This window comes from Haliotis asinina, chromosome 3 (genome assembly GCF_037392515.1).
Source record: "Haliotis asinina isolate JCU_RB_2024 chromosome 3, JCU_Hal_asi_v2, whole genome shotgun sequence".
In the NCBI taxonomy this organism is placed as follows: Eukaryota; Metazoa; Mollusca; class Gastropoda; order Lepetellida; family Haliotidae; genus Haliotis; species Haliotis asinina.
Genome location: NC_090282.1, coordinates 29,625,774 through 29,649,073, shown reverse-complemented (window position 1 = coordinate 29,649,073; position 23,300 = coordinate 29,625,774). Strand labels below are relative to the sequence as shown.

At 35.7% G+C, this 23,300-nt stretch overlaps 1 protein-coding gene across 1 annotated transcript in view; it reads right to left on the bottom strand.

Annotated features, from left to right (window-relative positions):
- LOC137277791 (zwei Ig domain protein zig-8-like) overlaps positions 1–23,300 on the bottom strand; it is a 65,378-nt gene that overhangs the window by 26,010 nt on the left and 16,068 nt on the right. Inside the window, exon 2 of the mRNA XM_067809721.1 lies at positions 17,285–17,359. Coding sequence (XP_067665822.1) covers positions 17,285–17,359 — 75 coding nt within the window. The remainder of the gene's footprint in view (positions 1–17,284; positions 17,360–23,300) is intronic.

The window sequence follows — 23,300 nt, the reverse complement described above, 5'->3', positions numbered from 1 at the left end:
AATTCATTATAATTCATTATGTTTATAGAAATCTTAATCATGTGATAAACAATATCAATATTACACAAATGATCGATCATATTACACTGTATGAAATCTATTTCTAACACAGCTGAACAAAAATCAATACAGTTGGTCAGCTTTCATACCCTGCTTAATATTTCAAACATTTGTATTCAAGGTGCGAGAATTCAGTTTCAGAAAGGTTTGCATCCTTGTTATTCCAGTTACATCAGACTGTAAAACATGTCTCAATCTAAAAGCTATGATAATTATTACAGGTCTTATCAAACTACTTTTTCTCTTCAGCTAATAACAAAAAGGGAATTTTGCATCTTTCTCATAAGCTGTGTTGAAATTACCTGTTTACAAAACAGGTACCAGATTCAAAATTTTTGCCAACAGCAAGCTTCACCAGTGAGTTCATTTTTTGTATCCATGTAAAACTGAAAGTGCAAACTGAATCAGTGAACAATATATTTCTTTACTTGACTGTCTCTTCAGGACAGAGTTACTTACAGGCCATCTTCACATTGCCAGACTATTAACGGAATCGCCAAATGACAAAACATGCACTTACTTTCCTATTTCTTGGTGTCAATACTGATTTTCAGTGACTGATTGTGACAACATACATATTGACTTTATACAATTATGTTTGAAGTCAGCACCTTATATATCTCCAATAGATAATTATTTTCTAATTCGATATTTTTTCAGTCGATACATACAAACATTTGGAAAAATGTACATAAACAATCAAGAAAAAGTTAAATACAAATATCAAGGTTCAGCACTCTTTATCTGGAACTTGAAGGTCTTCAAATGTATTTTGGGAGAATCTAATAGATTTCAGTATCTTTTAAGGCAACATGGCCATGCAGAGACCGTGATATGTTTTTCAATATAACAGCAATGTGGACCATAGCTTATGAGACTGCAATTTTATAAACAAATTAGAAAACATTGCTGTGAACAAGCAAGTGAAGTTTCAGCTTCAGTGTTAATGTGGCATCTTTGGAGATGATGTTTACAATACAAAGAAATACACTTTGAAAGAACTTACAAGCATAGTTCAATGTGAAATATTTGAAATAAAACACACAGAATGTATGTTTTGAGCCTAAAAAATAACTACATATGTATTGTCATTTGAAGAAAATTGAATGAGTACCGGTAATGGCCATATATAGCTTGTATATAGTTTGGATGAGTCTGAACCTGTTTAGCAAATTCTGATGTCATCATTGGTTTGACAAGAAATTGAAGTTTCAACCGAACACTCCAGTAATTACCCAATATTTAATCAGTCTACAAAATACTTTGAAAGGATAGGGCAAGGTAAAAGTGAAAATAAATATCAAAATTTCAGTTGTTGTCAAACATAAACAAAATAAAACATGCATGGTCTCATTACACAAGTTGCAAAATTCATTACATCTTGCAAAAACATGTAATTGGCACAAATAGATTCTTCAATACTTGAGATCATAATTAAATTAGATTTCAAACCTCTTCATGTGAACCTGGTGTCCCCATTGGTCAGAACAAACAAGTTTCAGCTTCATTGGTCAAGTGGTTCCCAAAGAGAAGATGTTAACACATGACGATGGACAAACAGGCTATTGCATAACAGTACTCGACTCATCTTGCCTAATTCTTTGAAGTTATTTTACTGGGGACTTTTTACCTGAATCAACCAAAGCTAAGAAGAACATGTATGTTCAGACGCAAGCTCCTTAGTTTAGTTTACAAGAAAATGAAATGCAGTAATCTTAATCTCTTCATATAAAACAGTTTATATGAAACAGAAAAAAAATTGTTTTTGAATTCTTCATGTTTTATGATGTTTCATCTGAAACTAAAATTCTTTTTACTTGGATAATTTATCTTTTGCTTACTTGCATGTATACACTGAAAGAAAATGATTGAATTACTCACTCTGCAGAATATTAGCAAAAATCTTTTTGCCAGAACAAAACATACTGAATCTTGTAGAGTGTGGGAGCCAATTTTGCTTCATCGAAAAATATACTCATGAAAATGTAGCATAAAAAGTTTTAAAAGACATATGGTTTATGGAAATAGATTATGTTGTAAAACTGTCCTGAACATATTTTTCTCTAAAAAAATCTTCAATAGTTTATACCAAAAACACTAACCTGACAATAAAAGTTTTATGTGAAGGAAAGGTGTTTCACTTTCGCTCTTGAAATCAAACATCAAGGACAAGCAGAATGCATTGAACATCCCTAAATTTTCCTGTTGTCCATGAATTGTAATTAATGGTGTTGTATACTGCTGGACATCCTCCTCAGGAATTCAGTGTCAGCTCCTCCGCTTTTGCAGAGAAAATGCTTAACGTTATCTGATGGAGAGCAGATCAACAGGCTAAAACATTAGCACACTTTTACCTTCTGTTCTATTAAGCTAAGTGGGTTGTGTTTTTATGACACTTTTAGCAAAATAGCAGCCCTATCACAGCCACAGCCACAGCCACATCAGCAATGGACTTCACTCATTGTCCCCTTGTGGGTAATCAAACCTGGATCTTAATCTTGATGAGCCAACACTTTAACTACTGGGTTACCTCTTATGGTGAACTGAGATCTGAAGGAGCAAACAACTGTCCTTAAACAGGTTCTCATATTGCATTGCTGCTTCCAACATAAGACAACAAAAACAACCCAGAAAACATCCAGTCTCAGAAGCCTTGCCACAGACAATTTGAAGACATGAAACATCAGGAAGGACAAGGCACAAAAGATAATAGCCATTCATAGAATGGTTAAGTGTATCACATGATATCCATGGGCATCAACATAGCATCTCTACACAGGAGATAATATTCCTGTCCTCAAATATGTCACTCCTTTGTAGGCAACAACTAGTAATTAACCTAACAAGTGGCATCTTAAAAACTCAATAAGCCTTGATGACCACCAAATGAATTTATAATGTCCTGTGCTACTATCTACAGCAATACTCTATTGCTTCACAAATGGCTAACCAGAAACCAAAGTCAGCTCTGATACTGAGGTTATCAGGATCATCACCCATAGGGCAAAGGTCAACAATCCTTTCAAGAAAATCAAATATTAACTTAACAAAAGCTAGTACAATGAAGAAAGCTGGATTTCTACAATGTTTTGTTCTGGAACATACTTTCACTCTGTTTGGTGACCCTCATGGCACTTGTCAGAGTGGTCATTAGCTTAGAATGACCAGTGCATGTTGAGAGTGTAAACCATCACAGTGTCTTCACTAAAGTTCTTCAGGTTACCTATTGAACTTCTTGTTGTTTCTTAAATCAAAGCGTGTATCACTTTCTGAAGAAAAGAATCTCTCATAGTGTAGATTTCAAATAATGCTTTTCATTTATATACACAGGTGGCAAGTTGAAAATATCCTGAGTGCAAAACCTTTGAACAGTATTGACTTTATGACTGTATGCATACATCAATCTCATTGTAGTAAGCTATTATATCTTCTAAAGGAATAGCCTCATCAGATGTTTCACATTGTAACTGAATTCAAATAAAACTAATCATGAAGCAAAGGAAATTCATTTAAACTGACAATATCAGTGAAGTAAATCTCTTAAAGTAATAAACAGCACAAAAGAATTATCAGATTCCATTCAATCATATATATTTCATCGTCTCAAATTGCTTTAGATATTGTCTTTCCAAACTGCAATTTATTAGAAAGGACAGGTTTAAATCAAATTCAACAGCAATCATCTCTACCATATGAAAGCCACCAATAACCCTTAACAAAAGTAGGAATGTAATAACACAAAGTATATACTCCCAATAATTAAGAACAGCTACAAATAGCTTTGCCTAGTATAAGAAAAGTCAGTCATTATTGATACTTGGTGTATTTAATAAGACTGCTCATGAAGTGTCTCTTGGTGCTGACATTTGATCAGGTTTGTTGGTTTCCAGTAGCAGAGAATGTCAGTCATTGAAAGTCACAATTATCTCCCTGTCAACGTGTCAGCTCACAAGGCTTTTCATTGCCCTATCATAGTATCTTACAGCAAATAGGAGGATAAATGGTCCAACCTTGCAAATATTCAGGCGGTTTGCTTCACCAGCTAGAAGTCTGAGAAATTACTTCTGTGTATCAAAGATCTTTTTGTCAAGTTTAAGCTCAAGAAGAATAGCTCTTGACTAACCAAACATAGCACTGACTAAGAACTTGTTCTTGACAGTTTTATAGACACTTTGCAACACTATTTGGGCCATGTTCACTTGAGTATCAGTTTTCAGTAAGACTGCAAAGCATTACCAGCATACTACAACATCCATTTTAAATGTTACACACTGCAGTGTCTCTTATGAAATCCCACAATATTCCATATAAATAACTGAAGAATTGATCTCTAGGGTTTCTGTCTAAAGATGTACAGACTGAGATTTCCCACTGTTATTACTTTTCAAAACAACATATTTATTTATGCTGTAAACAATTCCTGTTTCTGTCAGACACTTGAACTCATGTTACATCACAGTGCAAGTCTCAACTTGGAAAACTAATTCACAAAAAAATAGAAACGTTACTGATTTACCAATACAAGGTCTTGGTTTTCATGCAAGTATTTTGGTAATTACAACTTACTTTTCACATAGACAGAATAATGTTACAGTCATGTTTTTTTTTGTTTTTTTTAAACTAGCATGACGTGCAAAGTTTACACTGGATAAGGTCTCAACTTCTTGTCAGTGAAGTTACATTTATCAGTTTTCCATGCATAAAGGCTAACTACGGAACACTTTCTGTTATCATGCAGATTTGACAGAACTAGCACAAACCACAAACGGTACCTCCATACAGATATTTTCTGTTTAATCTTCCAGTTACCAACAAACATTGGAGGTATCTACCTTTGATGTGATGAGGTATTTGCTTTTAATACAGTTAATAAAAATGTTAACATCAATGAAGTAAAGAAATTATTACTTTCTTTCTCAAAACTATAGTATGGTGCTAGAATAATAGTAAGGCTTTGTTGGAGCACAAATGTCATGTTATTTGTTTGGTTAAAGAGATATGAAAACCAGTAATACTGATGACAAGTTTAGATCTTACCAGTGTATGTGCCTGAACTGAAGCTGCTCCATCATATGAACACTTGATATGGCATGACATAAGCAACAATGTATCATTTAGTGTGTATAATCTGCTGGGTTATCTTGTAATCAACAAATCAAATACTGTAATCTCAGCCATTTGTACTCAGAGATCTTTCTCTCCATCAAACAACAGCATAAGAACTTGCTCCTTGAATATACAGGAATGTACTACAAAAGTATCGAAGATGATAAGCAAACAACTTCATGTATACCAATGCAGCATGAATGGATGTGGATAGTGCCAAGTACCAACGAAAGTAACCTTATCAGTATGTATGTCAGTGTTGGTCGGCACTGTTGAAACATCCAAGTTCACTATAATCAATGTTATGTCAACAAGGACCCTCCCAAGAGGATTTGCCATCTTTCATGTTGCTCCAGCTGTGCATTTGTATTGTGAACAAGTAGAATACATTGTCACTTTCTGTTTATCCAGAGCCTTCTACAAATCTACTCAATTTGCAGTTTGTCTACATCCCACAGTACATACAAATACATTAGACATGTTCTTTCTACAGCTCACACCATCAAGTTTGAGATTATGTTGAAAATCTGAGACAAAGTTTACATTTTGAAAAAATTATTACAAATTTTGTTCTTATGAAACATGAACAAAGATATTATCTGCCCCATAGATGCACAATTTCTATAGATTTAATGTATGATGTTTCAATGAAACATAGTTACAATCCCATAGAACCCGATAATGCCTGTGATTCAAGCTGGTTTCTTCAGACAGTGTATCGGAACCATCTTTGTTGTTCAAATGCAGATTTAGTGTTGTCAGTGAATAGAAAATCTCGAACAGCAGAGAAATTCCACAACAAATCTTATTTTGTTAACAATTTTTATTACAGAAGTAATTGCATAGGGTTAATGCAGTAAAGAGAAACAGCGTCTTAGCATTCCAGTGTACATTGATAAATACCCACAGACATATTGCCTACTTAGGATTACAGAACAGTGTCACACTGCTCATGATCCTGACACGGAAACAATACAGACATATTGGGAATAGGGACAATAAAAGAAATACAAACTGATCTGTTTCCACTTAGTGAACCTATTTAGACGGAACCAGTGCACCTTTATAAAGGACTTTTAATAAAACCTTTATGCTTTTCTGCTCACATGCTCTGATTTCAAAGGCAGTGTTGGTATTAGCAAGGACATTTCGATCAGTCAATGGGCGTAAGGTCCTTCTGGTTATAAATAACTGCACTGTCTGTGTAAATGCCAACTGTGTAGCTACTTCCCCCTCAGATATGAGTGAACAGCGGGTAGTAACGTCCCACCTATAGGCCTATGCCAAATCACTACAAATACTGGGGTTATATTCACCACACATGTATAGGTATAGGATAATCTGATAAAATCTGTGAAAACTGCTTGTAGGACAAATACTAGAAGCACTTAGATCTTTGACATGCAAACATACCATTTCAGCATGAAACATATTGCAGTACATCGGAATCATGACATAAAATGGGTGGGTTGGCAGATTACATTGCTGGTGTCGTTGAGGTCAAATGGTCAAGTAGACTGTGAATAATGAGGCATACTGGTGATTGAAAGCATGAGCACCAGTCAACTCCATGAGGGAATTGATGACCTGGAATCAACTGATACACAGATAAGGCCTCATAAAAACAAGTCACTGAGGATTTATTCAACCAGATCCAAATGAGAAATATAATTCATACCAAAGAGATAATGATAAAAATAAGCCATAGGAGTTACAATGTACTTATGACAGATAACAGATTCACGATCATTTCTCTTTCCATTGTCTACCAATCAAATTCAACCTCCCTGTAATTGTGCATTGTTTTTTATTGTGTTCATTTGCAACTAAAGAATTCATGCTGGAAATAACTATTCAGAAGATATTACCAGAAGACAAAACATAGAGAGTCTTAAGTTAGGATGCAATCTGTATTCAGTGTCCATGACTTTGCTGTTAATTAAGCATAAAGACAGGCAGCAATGAAGATGGTGTTCTGAATTCAGGAGATACCTTGGCTGCCTCCATTAACTGACTCTTAAGCTGATGTACGACCTTCTCGACTATCCTAAAGATGGTGAACAGATAGCTGCACCACTGAATAACCCATAAAACACAACACTGTTTGTTTGCTAGATGCATAACTTTATATAAATCACAACTCTCTGAGAAACACCCCGGCAAGCCAATTTGGCTCAAATGGATTAAAGAAACGGTGGTCCATATTTTTGTCTCTCTTCAGAAGCAAGAAACAGACATGATAAATTGAAATTGTTCTTGTTTCAATTTGTCCTTGTCTTCAGTAATAAATTCTCTGTAATGGTACAATTGCATTATTTTTAAAACTGATTGTATTTCTGTTTCAATTCGAAAATAAATAATCTGCAGAGTAAGTTAAGACAGATCCTAAATGTTACGTGACAATTATTCTGACAATATGTTCTGTGGTTAAGTGATTCTGTCTCTGGGTTGAGAAATTATTGTGTATATTCATTACAATCAACAAACCAGGCCAATAAATACTAATTCACAATGCAAAATTGTGGAAATGTGTGTCAGATAAGTTAAAGGTTGAAACTTTAACACTTTTCACTGAGCCATTTATACATTACCTCTTTGATATTAGAAAAACAACTCTCATTTCCTATTCATTACGTGATATTACTACCATTTCAGATAGTAATTGTGCAATGGTTAGCCTGCTGAAATGAATGGCCGATGGTTGACTTGGGATTTAGGACATGGTCATTCTTGGGTAATAAAACCCCCACATAAATGAATCAAATATGCTCCTTGAAACTCTATAAGTAACTTTTTATCATCAAAAGGTATAACTAGATTAGATATGTTTCTTTCTGTGTCCTTGAAATCAGATAGTTTCTATTGGAGAGAGAGCTTTTTTCATGATAAGGTGACAGGTCTTGAAGGGAATCGTATGTTCTAATGGCATAGTATCTGAATTCTGCTGATGAGTTCAAGAGAGTGTTAGAACCTACGTGCACATGTTACAACCATCCTTATTCCAGAATGAACGAATCTTCCTAATCCATTTAGTCAAATGTTTCAATGTGCTGATCAATACCACAATATCTTTAAGTGGTATTTTAGAAGCTGAAACATCAATGAAGACAGAGTTGACTTTTATGGATTTCATCTTTATGTTCTTTCAACATAGCATTCAGGTACAGATACCAGTACTCATGCTTGATAAAGGTACAAGCATCTATACTGTCATGATGAATTGAAAGAACAAAGAAATTGTAATCTTCGAATAAACTGCAAAATCAGTAATAAATTGAGCAAATGCTGATTATTGTATCAAAGATATTCTAACATAGAGATGTATTTATGCTACAGAATCATTTTGGTTCTAATCTGAAAATAATGTGATGTATTGATTAGAAATGATATTAACCTGTGCAATATTATCAAAAAATCATTTGACAGTCATAAACATTTGACTTGAGATTCCATCTCATGAGAAAGTTAATAATATCATATCTGTCGATGCCTTGTGTCCCTATGTAACCAGACAATAATACGCTTTGTCTCCATTGTCCTCAGTTCCCAGTATACATTTGAAGAAAGTACATCAACAGTAATGACATTACCAACTAATACACTAGCATTCTACCATGTGGCTTGAACGAATCAATCATGCCAACTCATATGGGGAATTAATCCCAATCCAACACAAAATAACAATCAGACAATGGATACAGTTTGGGCTGACGAATGAACACAAAATATGTCCAAGTGCGGAAAAAGTTCAAGTTTAGGCTATGTGGTTCCAGTAAAAACAATGATGAAACAATTTCCGATGGATCATTTGATTGCCAGACTTTCAGCTCAATTAAGTTACCAGATTTTAACCATGTATGCTGTGATAACACCATGTAACAACTCGCAGTCACTGGGAGCACCCTTCTAATCGGATCTCATGCTTCGTCCATAATTTGTATTGACACACCCATCCATACCATCAAGGTGATGGATTATTGACAATGTGTCACATAATGCAACAATGCTTGCAGGCTTTCCTTCTGTGCGCTGGAAGCAATTCCCGAGTGTGCATGATAATTACTCACTGACCACAAATCACCCACATTAACAGTGGACTCCAACAACTCACAGAGTTTACCCATCATTTACCCATTTTGAAACCATATTACGGATGTAATAGGCAACTGTGAGTTTGGTTATGCTTCTTTTAGGAGTATTCCAACAATATCGCAGCAGGGGACACCAGAATTGGGTTTCACCTGATGTAACAATGTGGGGAATCAAAACCAAGCCTTCAGTGTGACAAACACTTTAACCACTAGGCTACCCCACCACCCAATCGGCAATTGAAAGACAATCCATGAGACAAAATTTCAAATGACTACACTCCAATCACATGGGGTGAAATAAAATCAAGAAATATATACTGTTAACACCTAACACCTTGCACATTCCTCAGGTAGATTAACATTTAATTTGTGAAAATATTATTTGATATAGAACAATCTCTCCATTTATATAGAGGAGCACCTGATTCATCAGCTACTTCACACAAATAAATCCACTTCACAGAAATCCAGAACCACAGTGCTACTGTGGTAGTAAGTCTGTGTTAAACCATTTCATACATGAGAATCACAGTACTAAGGCTGTAGTAAATCTGTGTTGTGTAATGCAATGATCATTACATCGTGTAATTTCCATTGTTCAGTATTATCAGGGATACTCTTCCACAGGTCACTCGCTTGCTAGCACGATAGCACGTGTTAACATCAGCTGTCCTTTTGAAAAATCTACTTTGAGACATTTTTGTTCATACTAATAATTCAGATATCTTATTGCAACTGACACTGTCACACTGCCCTCAAAAATATAGTGTAACACTGTCATAAAGCATTCTAAAACACCTTTCCCGTTTTGTGAAATAATAAGATCAACAAGAAAGAAAGAAGTTATGGAACTATAACCTTCAAGCATCAATGGCGGATCAGAAAAGATAAGCGAAATGTCATATTTTTCACACACCTAAATTACACCCTAACAATTTTTTAAGTCATAAAACTGTCACTGCTACTTGCTAATACCTTTCAACTAAAGGTATGTTTTCCTTCTAAAAATTTAACGAATGAGTGAAAGTTTTTATCGGCACAATTTAGTCTATCTTCGCGGTGAATCGAGAATAGAAGCCAGTGAGCTATAACATACCCACTTGAAACTTTACTACAAATCTACTGTCCTAATACAGACACTAACACCAATTACTTGACTTACACTAAAGTGACAAAACACTTAACCTATCTTCTGGTTACACTGGTTACGTAACGACCTGAGACATACGTTCAGCATCTTTTCGAGGAGTTTCTTCTCCCCTCTAATATAGGCTCCCTGGTATCATGTTCCTTGTACCATCTGGTTATGAAAAGCATATCTAATGATTCAGCATTTATTTTCTCATGAATTATGACAATTTTGTCGTAACATATCTAACATTTAAAATATCCAATGTTTTCCCAAGCACAGGCAAACTGTAGCCCAAATGGGTCGCTCAGCATAGAGAATCGAAAATGGCCAGTCTTCTTACATCTGAGCGAAGCAAGCAAAGGTTGGCAACATACTTTCCTCGCTTCAGTTCGAAAAATACTTTTCAGGTCAAAATAAAATATCGCCACCATCAAAAGTATACACCTATTTCTTCACTCGGTTGTGCTCTCACATTTCCAGCCCCATGTTGAACAGTTACTCACTTGAAATATTTTTTACTCAACATTTTAAACGCAAATCATAGTAGATCAGACTGTTCTTCACCTTCATTCCTCCTTCAAGCTGACCCGTGAAGGTCCCGGGTTAGAATAGGCCTTCAGCAACCCATGCTTGCCATAAAAGGCGACTATGCTTGTCATAAGAGGCGACTAACGGGATCAGGTGGTCAGACTCGCTGACTTGGTTGACACATGTCATCGGTTCCCAATTGTGCAGATCGATGCTCATGTTGTTGATCACTGGATTGTCTGGTCCAGACTCGATAATTTACAGACCGCCGCCATATAGCTGAGGGCGGCGTAAAACTAAACTCACTCACTGACTCCTTCGTGCTTCTGGTTCAACGGATTGTCTGGTCCAGACTCGATAATTTACAGACCGCCGCCATATAGCTGAGTGCGGCGTAAAACTAAATTCACTCACTGACTCCTTCGTGCTTCTGGTTCAACGGAGGGAAGGAACAGGAGGGTATTATTCCGTATGGAATACTTACAGTTACCTCCCCTGCTTCATTCACCCATTATGCCAGAAGTCTTTATGTAGAAAAAATGTTACGAAAATTCTAACAATAGCCCCCAACAGGTTCATGATAAAATTAGGCAATATGGCGTTTCTTTTTAATTTCTGCTCATTCTTGTTCCATCACTCCTTTCAACCGGAAGCTGGCAGGGGTAATGGAGGCGAAGAACAATCTGAATACCACAACTGGCGCTTAAAATGTTGAATAAAACATATTTCACATGAGTAAGTATTAAACATGGGGTGGGAACTGTGAGAGCACAACCCAGTGAAGAAATGGGTGTATACGTTTGATGGTGGCGATATTTTATTTTGACATGAAAAGTATTTTATGAACTGAAGTGAGGAAAGTACGGAGACAACCTTTGGTCGCTTCACCCGCATGTGACCCAAGTAACAACACGACATTCTCAAAACTTTTCCCAAGGTTTCATTGCAGTTTTTCATAAATATTTTCAACAACATTTTCATAGCATTTACAAAATGTTATTGAAATGTTTCTTTAATGTTATTCAAGAGCATTGTGAAGCAACATGGGCAAAACTATTTCACACAATATGTTATTTCAATGTTTTGAAAGTGGTGCTCAAATGTTATACCAGTACATATCTAATGTTTTGGAAACATGGTGGACAGATGCGCCAACTCATACCAATAACCACCAGTGTAACTGTGTCATACAAATGGCATTGGTGTCAGCAGGAACTTATTCTTAAAAGGTTACCCAACTGACGCTCGGTGTTCTTAAATGGATGTGGTAAGTTTGTGGATGGTAACGTCATCACATATTTACAACACTATTTCAATGTTCCAAAGTGATGTTGTGAAAACATTACGCAGACACCACACAACACTTTTGTCATATTTATGCAGGTTTGATATCATCAAGTTAACTTCACACATTCATAGATTTAGATCCAGTGTCACCAACACAATTATAAACATATTTGTGTGGGTGAGAGAGAGACAGTTGTAAAGTTAATATTTATTGTCAGGAAGCACACACAGCTATATATTCACACATGTAATTGTTTTCCTGAAGCATGACATGTCATTAAAGTACCCTACAAATGTTGCTAAAATCCTCGGAAAATTCACAGCTGTTGATGATGTTTTAAATTGGTGTCTAAAGTATGACTCACCACTTTAACACACTTGCACTCCTCAAAAACATTTTAAAATGCTGCTAAATAATATCTTGTTACTGCTGGAATGATGTTGAACTATTACTGATGGTTGTGCCATTAACCATCTTTGTTTAAAAGAATTCTGACTGCAACCATTGCTTGCCTGTACTGAAGACTAAGTCCATGGATGTATAGTTGTTCCATCCTTTAAAGGGGCAAGTCTTGATAAGTGGACAGAACCCCAGTCTGTTATTTATATTCTTTCTAGAAAATATCATTTAAACAAAAATGTGTTAATTGTAACCTTTGAGACTTGAGCAAGTCTATCTGAACCCTACAGCGAAATCATTGTGTAGCAACTGGAACATTAATCTGAACTCGGATGTGGAAAGTTCATTTTACAAAAACAGTCTTGGCTGGTATGTTTATGTACATTTTGATATTCAAATGATTTAAGTAACATGTTACTCAGAAGTCTTAGAAAGGGGCTTAGAAACTTTGTACTGCCAGCATTTCTGTCTTAGATTCAACTTCATTAGGCCAGAGAGAACATTATGTATAGTGTTGTGAGCGACTACCATGAGTGTTAACATTGTAATTTGTAATGTTTTATATAAGCAGTAAGTGTTGGGGTGGACCAGTCAGGCAGAATTATGTGGCCACAATTGCAGCCCAACTATTGCTGATTGCTATCTGTTATTTCTGACAAGTAATTTTAAAAGTCAGCTTTACAACTAAGTTTCATTTTTGTGAAAGCATTACAGTTTCACTCATTTCAGTTGGGACTGGTCAAACCAGCTCTTGTTATGGTTATGGTTAAAGTAGGTTATTAAAGACAAGTTTATCATGATTTGAAGGCAACTGTGTATCTACACCAAAATGTCCAACTTCTTGCAATAAAGAAGTTGCCTATCCATAGAACCTGGTTTTCTTTCATCTTTACTACTTCCAAAATGCCTCTCAAAGAAGTTAAACATAAGGAAAGAAGAACAGATAATTCTTGTTAATCAGCACACGTTAAACTGAATGTGGATGATCTTGTTGACAGATTCTTTCAGAATAAGTCTCATTTCAAACACTATATTGAAAGTAAGGTTGCTTACCCTAGGTATGTTTAAAATGCCCCTCCCCCCACCCCACCCCCCACAAATTAATTCATCATTTTCATATAAATATGTTTCCATCCTAAATGAGTGTTACCTCTGCACAGTCAGGCGTGGCGACCAATGGTCTTCTTCGATGAGTTGTCACTGGTCAAGCCATATTCATAGTATATCATTGGTCACAGTTGATTATTTGCATCAAAATATTGATGGGAATAAGGAAACAGGTGTAGACATCACCAACATCAAATGTTTCCACAATACAGAATTAGAAAAAAAAATAGTGTGTAACTATCATGGCAAATTACCATGCTGGCTTCCTAAAACAATTTCAGTCAGTTTGGATTCCAGGTTGGAAAAAGTCAAAAGCAACCCCTGTGTGGCTGGTCAAGACATCTCATTAATGATCTACAGTCTGATGTGAACCAATCAGAGTATGATCAGGCATATATGATGTCATATTTCTCTACATGTTATTTGTCTGAAGGGGCAGTGGATAAAGCTATTGCTTGTCTTGCCGAAGACTTTTGTATGAGTCAACAACACATGGGCACAATAGAGTCCATTTCTGGTGTTCCCTGACATGACATTGCTGTAATATTGCTAAAACCTAATCTCAGTAAAACATGAAAAACAAAACAAAGGGTAGGCAATATGTGAATTTGTATGCTCGGTACATGAGAAATGCCAACACTGTTGATTTTGAGGAAAAGCAGTTCAGCAAGTAAGTACTGACCTGGCACAACACATGAGATAGTGGCAGATTTGTCTGTGTAGGCCCTTAAAATCTACCAAGATGTTAGACATAACTGCCATGTGCCTGGATGATAGCCTTTACCTTTCTCCTCATGCACCAGTGAGCCTACTGATATATACCTGAGGCAACAGCTGCCACTCCTCATGCAATACTGCCTTCCAATTCACCCACAACATGTACAGGAGTCACTGGGGTTCCCTTTCCTATTAGAAGGAATTATCTGTTTCCATCAAAATTATACATTTTAACTGACAATCCATATTTGTACCTGCACTTGCCATGAAGAAGTACATTGGCTCTCTGGTCACAACACTTGTGTGTTTAATGTCATCCATAATACAATCAAACATCTGGCTTTATCTCAGAATGCATGCCATATTAACTAATTGTTAACTGGGCTTTTCATTCTTAAAAACTTCAAACCACATGCTGACAGAAAAGTTGCTTATCTGTAAACATGCACATTCACACAAACAAGCGTTTTCTGAAGAATATGTGGAAGATTATATAGAAACAATTTTGAAATGTTACATCCATATGTTCTAAGAAAATGTTGCTTAATATGTTTGGCATCATACAAATTTATGTCAATGAAGTATTTTGTTAAAAGATTATCGCCAAATGTTTAGGAAAAGGTTTCTAAAATAAGTCACATGAATAATTTATTCTAAACAACAATTTCCTAGACATTTCACCAAATGTTTCTGGGATGTTCTTATTACATTTCCATGTCAGCTTGGTATTGGCATGTATAGTTAAAATGCCATGCATCCTTTGCGTATGATATGAAATTAAATGGGTCTGGTAGTTTAAAATGTTCGTAAATCAATCCTGGAAGAGCCAAACTGCATGAAACCTGTTAAGCGTGGATGTATGATAAAGTTACAAAAACGTCCTACTTTTGGCAACAATAACTTTGGCAAAATGCCGTGGTACAGAAAAAAAAATCAGAAAAGCCTCTCATTTATACAACAAAGTTAACATTCTTGGCAAAACAATTCTTGTGTGAATGGTCCACTAATTTTATTTAATTCAGCATTATTTAAGCTTTGTCACAGTGGCCTGTAGCGAAAGCATGATCTCCCCATTCTGCTTTTACACATGTTAACTTCGGAGGACATTTTCTCAAAGGGTCCTTAAATGAGTACACTACCAGACACATACATACAGAGGATTAAATTTTCTGCTCTGTAAATTTAAACATTAAAACCAGACAACAAATCTTGAACATCTCTCAAAAATTATTCTCAAGTAGCAAAACAATGCTGATGAAACATGTGAAGGTATCACTGAAAATTGGTAATGACACCAGGTGGTCACAAAGATGGTAGGCGTGTCCTGTGCTACTGGATACCTGGCATCATGCTTTGAGTGAAAGTGACAGGTTTTCATTCTTGAGATAATAATTCACTGCTTGTCCATATAACCATTTCATTGGTGCATTCTTTACCATGCTCAAAGTAGCTACAATACTTAACTTCAAATTTCCAAATCCATATCATTTCGACCAAACAGCCCATAACACTCTCACACTGATTCCTTATTCACAGAACTAAGACCACTGTAAAGAGTAAGGAAAGCAAATGAACAATTTCAGTGGTGCAATGAATACAGAATCTGCCTATACAGCAGAGGCTTGGGTGTTTGAGAACCAGCCTTGTCTTAACAAAAGATGTCTTAAGCTTGTTCCCCTACCTGGTCTTTCACAACCAGGGAATAACATTAGGACTGGCTGACTCAGATTGCAACATACTGTCAGCATACTCTGTCTTAGTATTAAACTGTCAGGGGGTATCTTACTGAGTGAGCATCAGCGAGATTAGTTTTACACCACTTTTAGCAATATTCCAGCAGGGACACAAGAAATGGGCATCACATATTGTGAGGTGGGGAATCGGACCCAGGTCTTTGGCATGATGAGGGAATGCTTTGACCACTTGGATCCACTTCCCCTCAGTGGTTTGGATTCCTACAAGCAAGATTCCTAACCCCATATATGCACATCACATACATGTACAACTATTATCAACACAATATAAAAACCCTGTTCACCTTACTCCACTTCAAAGGAAATGTTGGTTCTATGCACTTGTAGAGAGTCTGTTCCAGAAATACCAGACAAGAACATGCAAGATTCAAATGGTCACACAACACTTGGATTACATAATCACAGGATATCTCAAGACAACGTTAATGTTACTGAGTTTACTTTTAATGAAAAAAAAAAATACTACCTAAAACTAATCACACAACTTTCAAGAGAGTGTTGAAGTAAATCAATACATTAAGCACACACAAAGCTAAAACAGCTTGCCAACTCCTTGTATATAACATGCAAGGCTAATCATAAAACTGTTTGAATCCTTAATTCACTTTTAACAGTACCATTTTTATTAACAAAATGCATTCATTCCCACAAAGTATGGATTCTAAAAATATTTTTAAGGGCAGGTCCAAACTACAAAACTGAACTAGATTTAACAACGGTTATTGATAAATTTCGACTTCCTCCCATGACAGCTGTTGTACATGAATGATTTTCAGATCAATAACGGCCATTGCAGTGCATTATTCACAACCATTTCCTCATTAGTACTAACTATACTAATAATTACAGTCTACATCTCCATGACTGACCCATTGCACAATACAGTTAACTGCCGTGAACATTATTCGGTCTTTAAGTACATTTCAATGAACCATTGACCATAAAATCCCCTACTGCTAATTCCCAACCTGTATCAATAGGATCAGCAATAATTGGCATTTGGTGGCCATACACATGTTCAGTATGGTAATGATCTTGAGAATGATATAGGGTTGCTTATTTGCTTATTGTAGGGTATAAGGGGTCAAGTAGAAGTCACTACCTGGAAAATCTCCCTCAGGTGAAATCTCATAAGGGGAATTATCCCAAAGTGTCCCATGGTTTCCATTGCTTGTAGCTAAAAGAAAAATAATCAGCACTGTTAAATTGCAGACTAATCTTCAGTTGATTAGTAATTTACTTATCAAATTGAAACTGATACTAATTGCTTGATAGGCATTAGAAGTTGGTCAGTCAATAACGAAGCAAAACAACTATGTGGATGACGACTTGTTGCCTCCTGCATACAGCAATGTTTCCATGTATATTCTTCAATTTTAACATGCAATAGTGTAGATTCTTACACTGTTATCAAGCAAAAAGCCTAAGCATCTACAACAAAGGGTATGGGTTTACAACTTCTTTAATATTTACGTTTCTGGGCTACTTCTTGCTCTTTCATCAGTTTGTTCTGTCATTCACCTGATGAAGGTGCAAGAAGTAGCCTGTTGTAAGTATTAAGGAAGTTGTAAATCCATACCATTCATTGTTATTTTACGTATCAACTTTTTAATGCCAGTCAATCATCTATAACTACACTGAAATGTTGCTCTAAGCATAAGAATGAAACTGTCATCCATAAAGTTGCTTCCACATAAACAACAAACCATTTCCATAATCATTAGAAATCTCTATTAGAACTCCTGTACATAAAAATGGAAAAAAATCATGACAATGTGATATAATTTACTGACAATTTTTACTAATACCAGGGAAAAGGTTAAAAACTGTTAGAAAGGACTATAGTTTCAATTTGTCAGACATGTTTCAGCAACTTTTATATCTAATGTGCTACAATTCAAGAAGTAAAATGGCATATGACTAGACAAAATGTGTACTGGTTGATCAGAGGTACATGGGTGGATGTACTGGACTTGTAGGAACTGCATCTCATCCAACCGACAGCAAAGGTATTGTTAAAGCTAGGTCCAGTTCAAATCCAGTACAGTAATGGTCAAATTTTATTGTGATGTTTTTAACCTTGTTCATCAAGTATTTTCAAGAATTTACATTCTACTCAGAGCCCATAAAATGGTCAACATTCCCTTTTCCTGAAATACCATTTGACAGCATTTTCAATAATTCAGCTGTTTGTAGTTGTTATTCAAGCAATCATTAAGAAATTCAGAGGCAGTGAAATTCTTAAAGGTCATCTGAATGGCATTTCACATCCCAATAAGTCATCTCATATCATAACCTTTAAGGCGACTCAGCTTGTTGTAAGAGGCGACTAACGGGATCGGGTGGTCAGGCTCGCTGACTTGGTTGACGCATGTCATCGGTTCCCAATTGCGCAGATCGATGCTCATGTTGTTGATCACTGGATTGTCTGGTCCAGACTCGATTATTTACAGACCGCCGCCATATAGCTGTAATATTGCTGAGTGCGGCGTAAAACTCAACTCACTCACTCACTCATAACCTTTAACGTCAGGGAACTATCAAGACACATGGATTTACAGTACATGAATTCTTGCATCCTATATGCATAATAATTGACAATGGATGCAGCTATATTTATTAGTGTGTCCACAAGGACAAAGAAAAAGTCCAAATACTTTCTGTAAAACTTTCGATGCTGCTAGATGGGTTATGGTATCATTTGCACTTTAATTGCTGTAACAATGTGCTGATCGGGATACAAACACCATTACAACATCCTATTGATACAACTAATAAAATGTCTGGGACCCCAACATAATTGTCCAGGACTCCAGAAAATTGGGGGTATGAGTCCCAGGGACCTTCAAATATAGGACCTGAAGACACAAGTAGTATTCATGAATCTGTTAAGGAGTCTCATAGTTTAGTTTTATGGCACTTTTAGTAAATTATTCAAGCAATATCATTTGGGACACCTTCACACTTTGTACCAAAGTGTCTCTGGCGTTAAGTGGGAAAACTTTAACCACTAGGTGAGCCAAAAGCACTGAATCTGTTAGAGAAGTATGTAATCATAGGTCATGTTATTATTCTAAATATGTATGAAATATACCTTTATGATACATCAGGGTAAAAATATAATCAGATTAGAAAGTTCACATGTAAGAATGAATAACCACAGTGAGTAGGTGAAATGACACAACACAGGTTCATACTGGAATAGAGGAACTGGTTAATGGGTCAATGTATTTTATGAGGCATCAGGGTTGGCATATATACTTTCATTTATATCATTTTTTTCAGTTTTCAGAACATCATTATATAAACACTTCATATATGCAACAGCTGACAATTAATAGACAAACTTCAAGAAAATCGCCATAAAAACTTTAGCAACACATGGCATAAATTATTATTTTTTTAATCTTGAGTAACATTGTCAGCATTTTCAAACAGTTTAAACTAAAGACATATGGCCTTATCTACCTTCATTCGCATGGCTAATGACATCAACAAACAACTGGTATACCTACTTCAAAAGCTAGAATAATTTTAAGTAACATCATATGTGTTGAGATTTCAGAATGGAAAACACATCCTTGCCCATACTCTGATTTATCACTTATGTGAAAGAGAATTTGTTAAGTCCAGCTTCATACTGAACAAACTTACACTCTTGTACTGCAGAACCTTCAAGCTTGTCTTTGTAGGTTTTAAATTGGAAAAATGATATTCTACAATATGTGCTCTTGATTAGGCCATGATGGGCTAACAATCTGACAATGAATGTGTCTTTGCCTCCTGTCCATTCTCTGCAGTAACGTATCATAAGAGCTATAACAGTTGAATGAGAAATAAAAGAACACGTGTCATAATACCTAACACCTTGAGAATCAATAAATATATTCTTAAGTACTCTTTCCTAACTGTGAAGGTACCTGAACTTATTTGCAAGTGCTTTGGAGTGATATATTGCAATAATTTTTTTCTATTTGTCAACAAACACAGAAAGTTATTATGAAACAAACTGATACTATGTCGTGGGTCCTGATCCACAAAGCGCTTTGTGATATTACGACCTGTCGTGACTCTATAGTTGATCAGAGACTTACGAATGTCATAGCACTACAAACGCTTTGTGAATGGGGGCCCAGGTGATTTTCAGAAAGCTACATCAAAAGTGTAGTAGTAATACAAACCACCTCTCAGAAACAATATTGCCAAAACCTAATATCATTCATGCTTTGTTGACATAATAATTTAAAGTATTTCTTACAAATCATTGTCCTAAAAAACTATAATTGTATATGAATATTAATGCTATTTTCAAATTGACATATTCAAACAAACGTAATGTTGTTTAGCAATGTCCAACATTTGGCTATTGGTACATTTTAAAGAAAAGGAAAGTTAAAAATAGGTGTGGTAGCCTATTGGTTCAAACATTCACTCATCACACCAAAGACACGAGTTTAATGTGTAAGGACCATTTCTATGTGAGCTACAGAGTTTAGTTTTACATCACACCCAGCTATATTCCAGCTACATGGCAGTGGTCTGTAAATAATCTCAAATGACACAAGAGCTGATTTAATGCATTTAACAAATGTCATCTTAAAATCAAGTATGAGATGCTAGAATGTAACTCTCATTCCTTCTTATGAAACATAAGTAACACAGAAACTTTCAAACCATACAATGTAAAAAATGTTGACAGTGTTTAATACAAATTCAGAAATAGAATACTATTTTCATAAAGAATTTATCTATCTTATGACTAAGTGAGCAGGTAACATAGCATGTTTACCAGTACTTCAGTCATACCAGAGTGGGCCAAATGTATGATGAAAGAAAGTATGAAATGATTCATTGGTTGGTTTGTTGTCTAAAACAGCACTCGGCAATACTCCAGCTATATGGCGGTGGCCTGAATATAACAGAGTCTGGACCAGACAAACCAGTTATCAACAGCATGAGCATCATTCTACACAACTGGAACAAAATGTGAGTGTCAACCAAGTCAGCAAGCCTGACAATCCTTTCCCTTTTGTTGCCTGTCATGACAACCATAGGTTCCTTGAATATCAGTTCTAACTCAGATCTTCATGGGTCTCACGTCCATGTCTCTGATGTGATATGATTACTGGAATAAGAAACCATCTTCACTCACATATAACTCTTAGTGAGTGAGTTTAGTTTTACGCCACACTCAGCAATATTCCAGCTATATGGTAGTGGTCACTAAATAATCGAGTCTGCAAAAGATAATCCTATTACCAACAGCAGGGGCATCAACCTACACAATTGGGAACCAATGACAAATGTGTCAACTAAGTCAGTGAGCCTGACCACGTAACAGTTAGGTTCTATAGTATATTTCATAGAAAGCAAATGAAACAAATTGCCTGTATTGTGTATTTTCTAATGAATCCATAGGCACAATTTAGACAGTTTAAAGCAAAAGGAACATAACAATGATTCACTGAATCATATTATTAAAGGAGATCAATCCTAAAGTTTAAAAACAGGCGAATTGAAGCTGCTTTAATGTCTAGATTATTTTAGAAGGCAGTTTGATAATTCAGCATTATGATGATTAACAACACATTCGTTTGCAGAATTGTGAGATCGTTTTTTGTTAATTTTAATTTTCATGAAATCTGAAAGTGAAATAAGGTGAATAATTCATAAAATGAAATCTTGAATCATCTTGACAGGCAATTGCAAAAGCCTTGTGAACTAGTAACTTTTTTCACTGACATCTGAGCAGTGTGAAGTGACATTTGAAAGCCTTTTCTTAAACCAGACATTCTGACTATGTAGTATGTAGACATGCATAACTAACTGCCCAGGGCCTTTTGTCAGATGAGTGATAGTTCCACTCAGAAATGCTTTATAAATAAAGCTGAGGGTTCATCTGTTCAATGCACAGAATTCTATTTCTGTCAATCATGATACTGATTTTTGCTGAAATGATAAATCTCCTTACTTTCATTCTTTTCTCATCTGAAAACCTTTATTCTGGCTTAACTGATGTTATTTTATTGTGACATTTTAGGTACAGTTTTCTTACATGTTCATAAATTGCCCTGAACAATGTTTTTTCTCTCTTCTATTTCTCAACTTCACAACCATTGTTGTTAACAAACACAATATGGATTGGTATAAAAGCTGCATTCAGCAGTAATTCAGTTATAAGAAAATATCTTAACTTTATGTGGGATGGAAGCCTAAGATACTGTAGACTTCCGGCACCCCATTCACACAATGGTTCTTGCATTATGTAGTTCTTAAATCATTGATATAGTATAGTGATAGGTGATAAAGCTAATAATGTTCTGTGGATCGAACCCAGAGGTTCTCTTTGGAGTAACCCATGACCATGGTGTGGACAAAACAACTGGGTGAGCCCATGATTCCAACCAATAATCACTGGTTTCTGGTGCACACAAGGGATGCAACTCTGCATAGCAAATAGCAGCACAACTTGGCCCCCTGTGCCCTCTCAAGATAATGAACCAGTCTTGTTAAGGCACTGCTCTGGAGCATATACAGCTGAGATAACACACCATCAAGATACCCTATTGCCAGGCAAAAATGAGCATTCACTTATTTCGTTAAGTTGAACAAGCAACAAAAGGATGTCAGAAACCGGATATTGACTGAAACAATTTTGATGCTCTTCATATTTTTGGAAGAACTGAGATTGGAAAGACATTTACAGAAGATGGGATGTGTTTTATGGAAGTGTGCATAACTGACTTGATGTGTAATGCAGATTTTACATAACTTGATGTTACAAAATTATTACTTATACATACATGTTGAACTTCAGGTCAATAGATGTGATGTGGTAAACCCAAACCCATGGTGCATTTTTTCAACATTTTAAAACAGTACACTGGAATGTCATTTTTCTTTCTTTGAGACAAAAATTCTTTTAAACTGTTTTACATATGGAAATAATGTTTCTAGTTTCAGAAACAATTGAACCTCCATCCACATCATCAGAAAGTATGCTCTACAGACTGTTGTCTTTGTGCAGATCACTCATAGTGGAGAGTGTTGTCCACACAAGTCTGCAACATCTTCCTCTGTTTCTGTCAACTTTTATGACAATTTAAGCAAATGTTCTG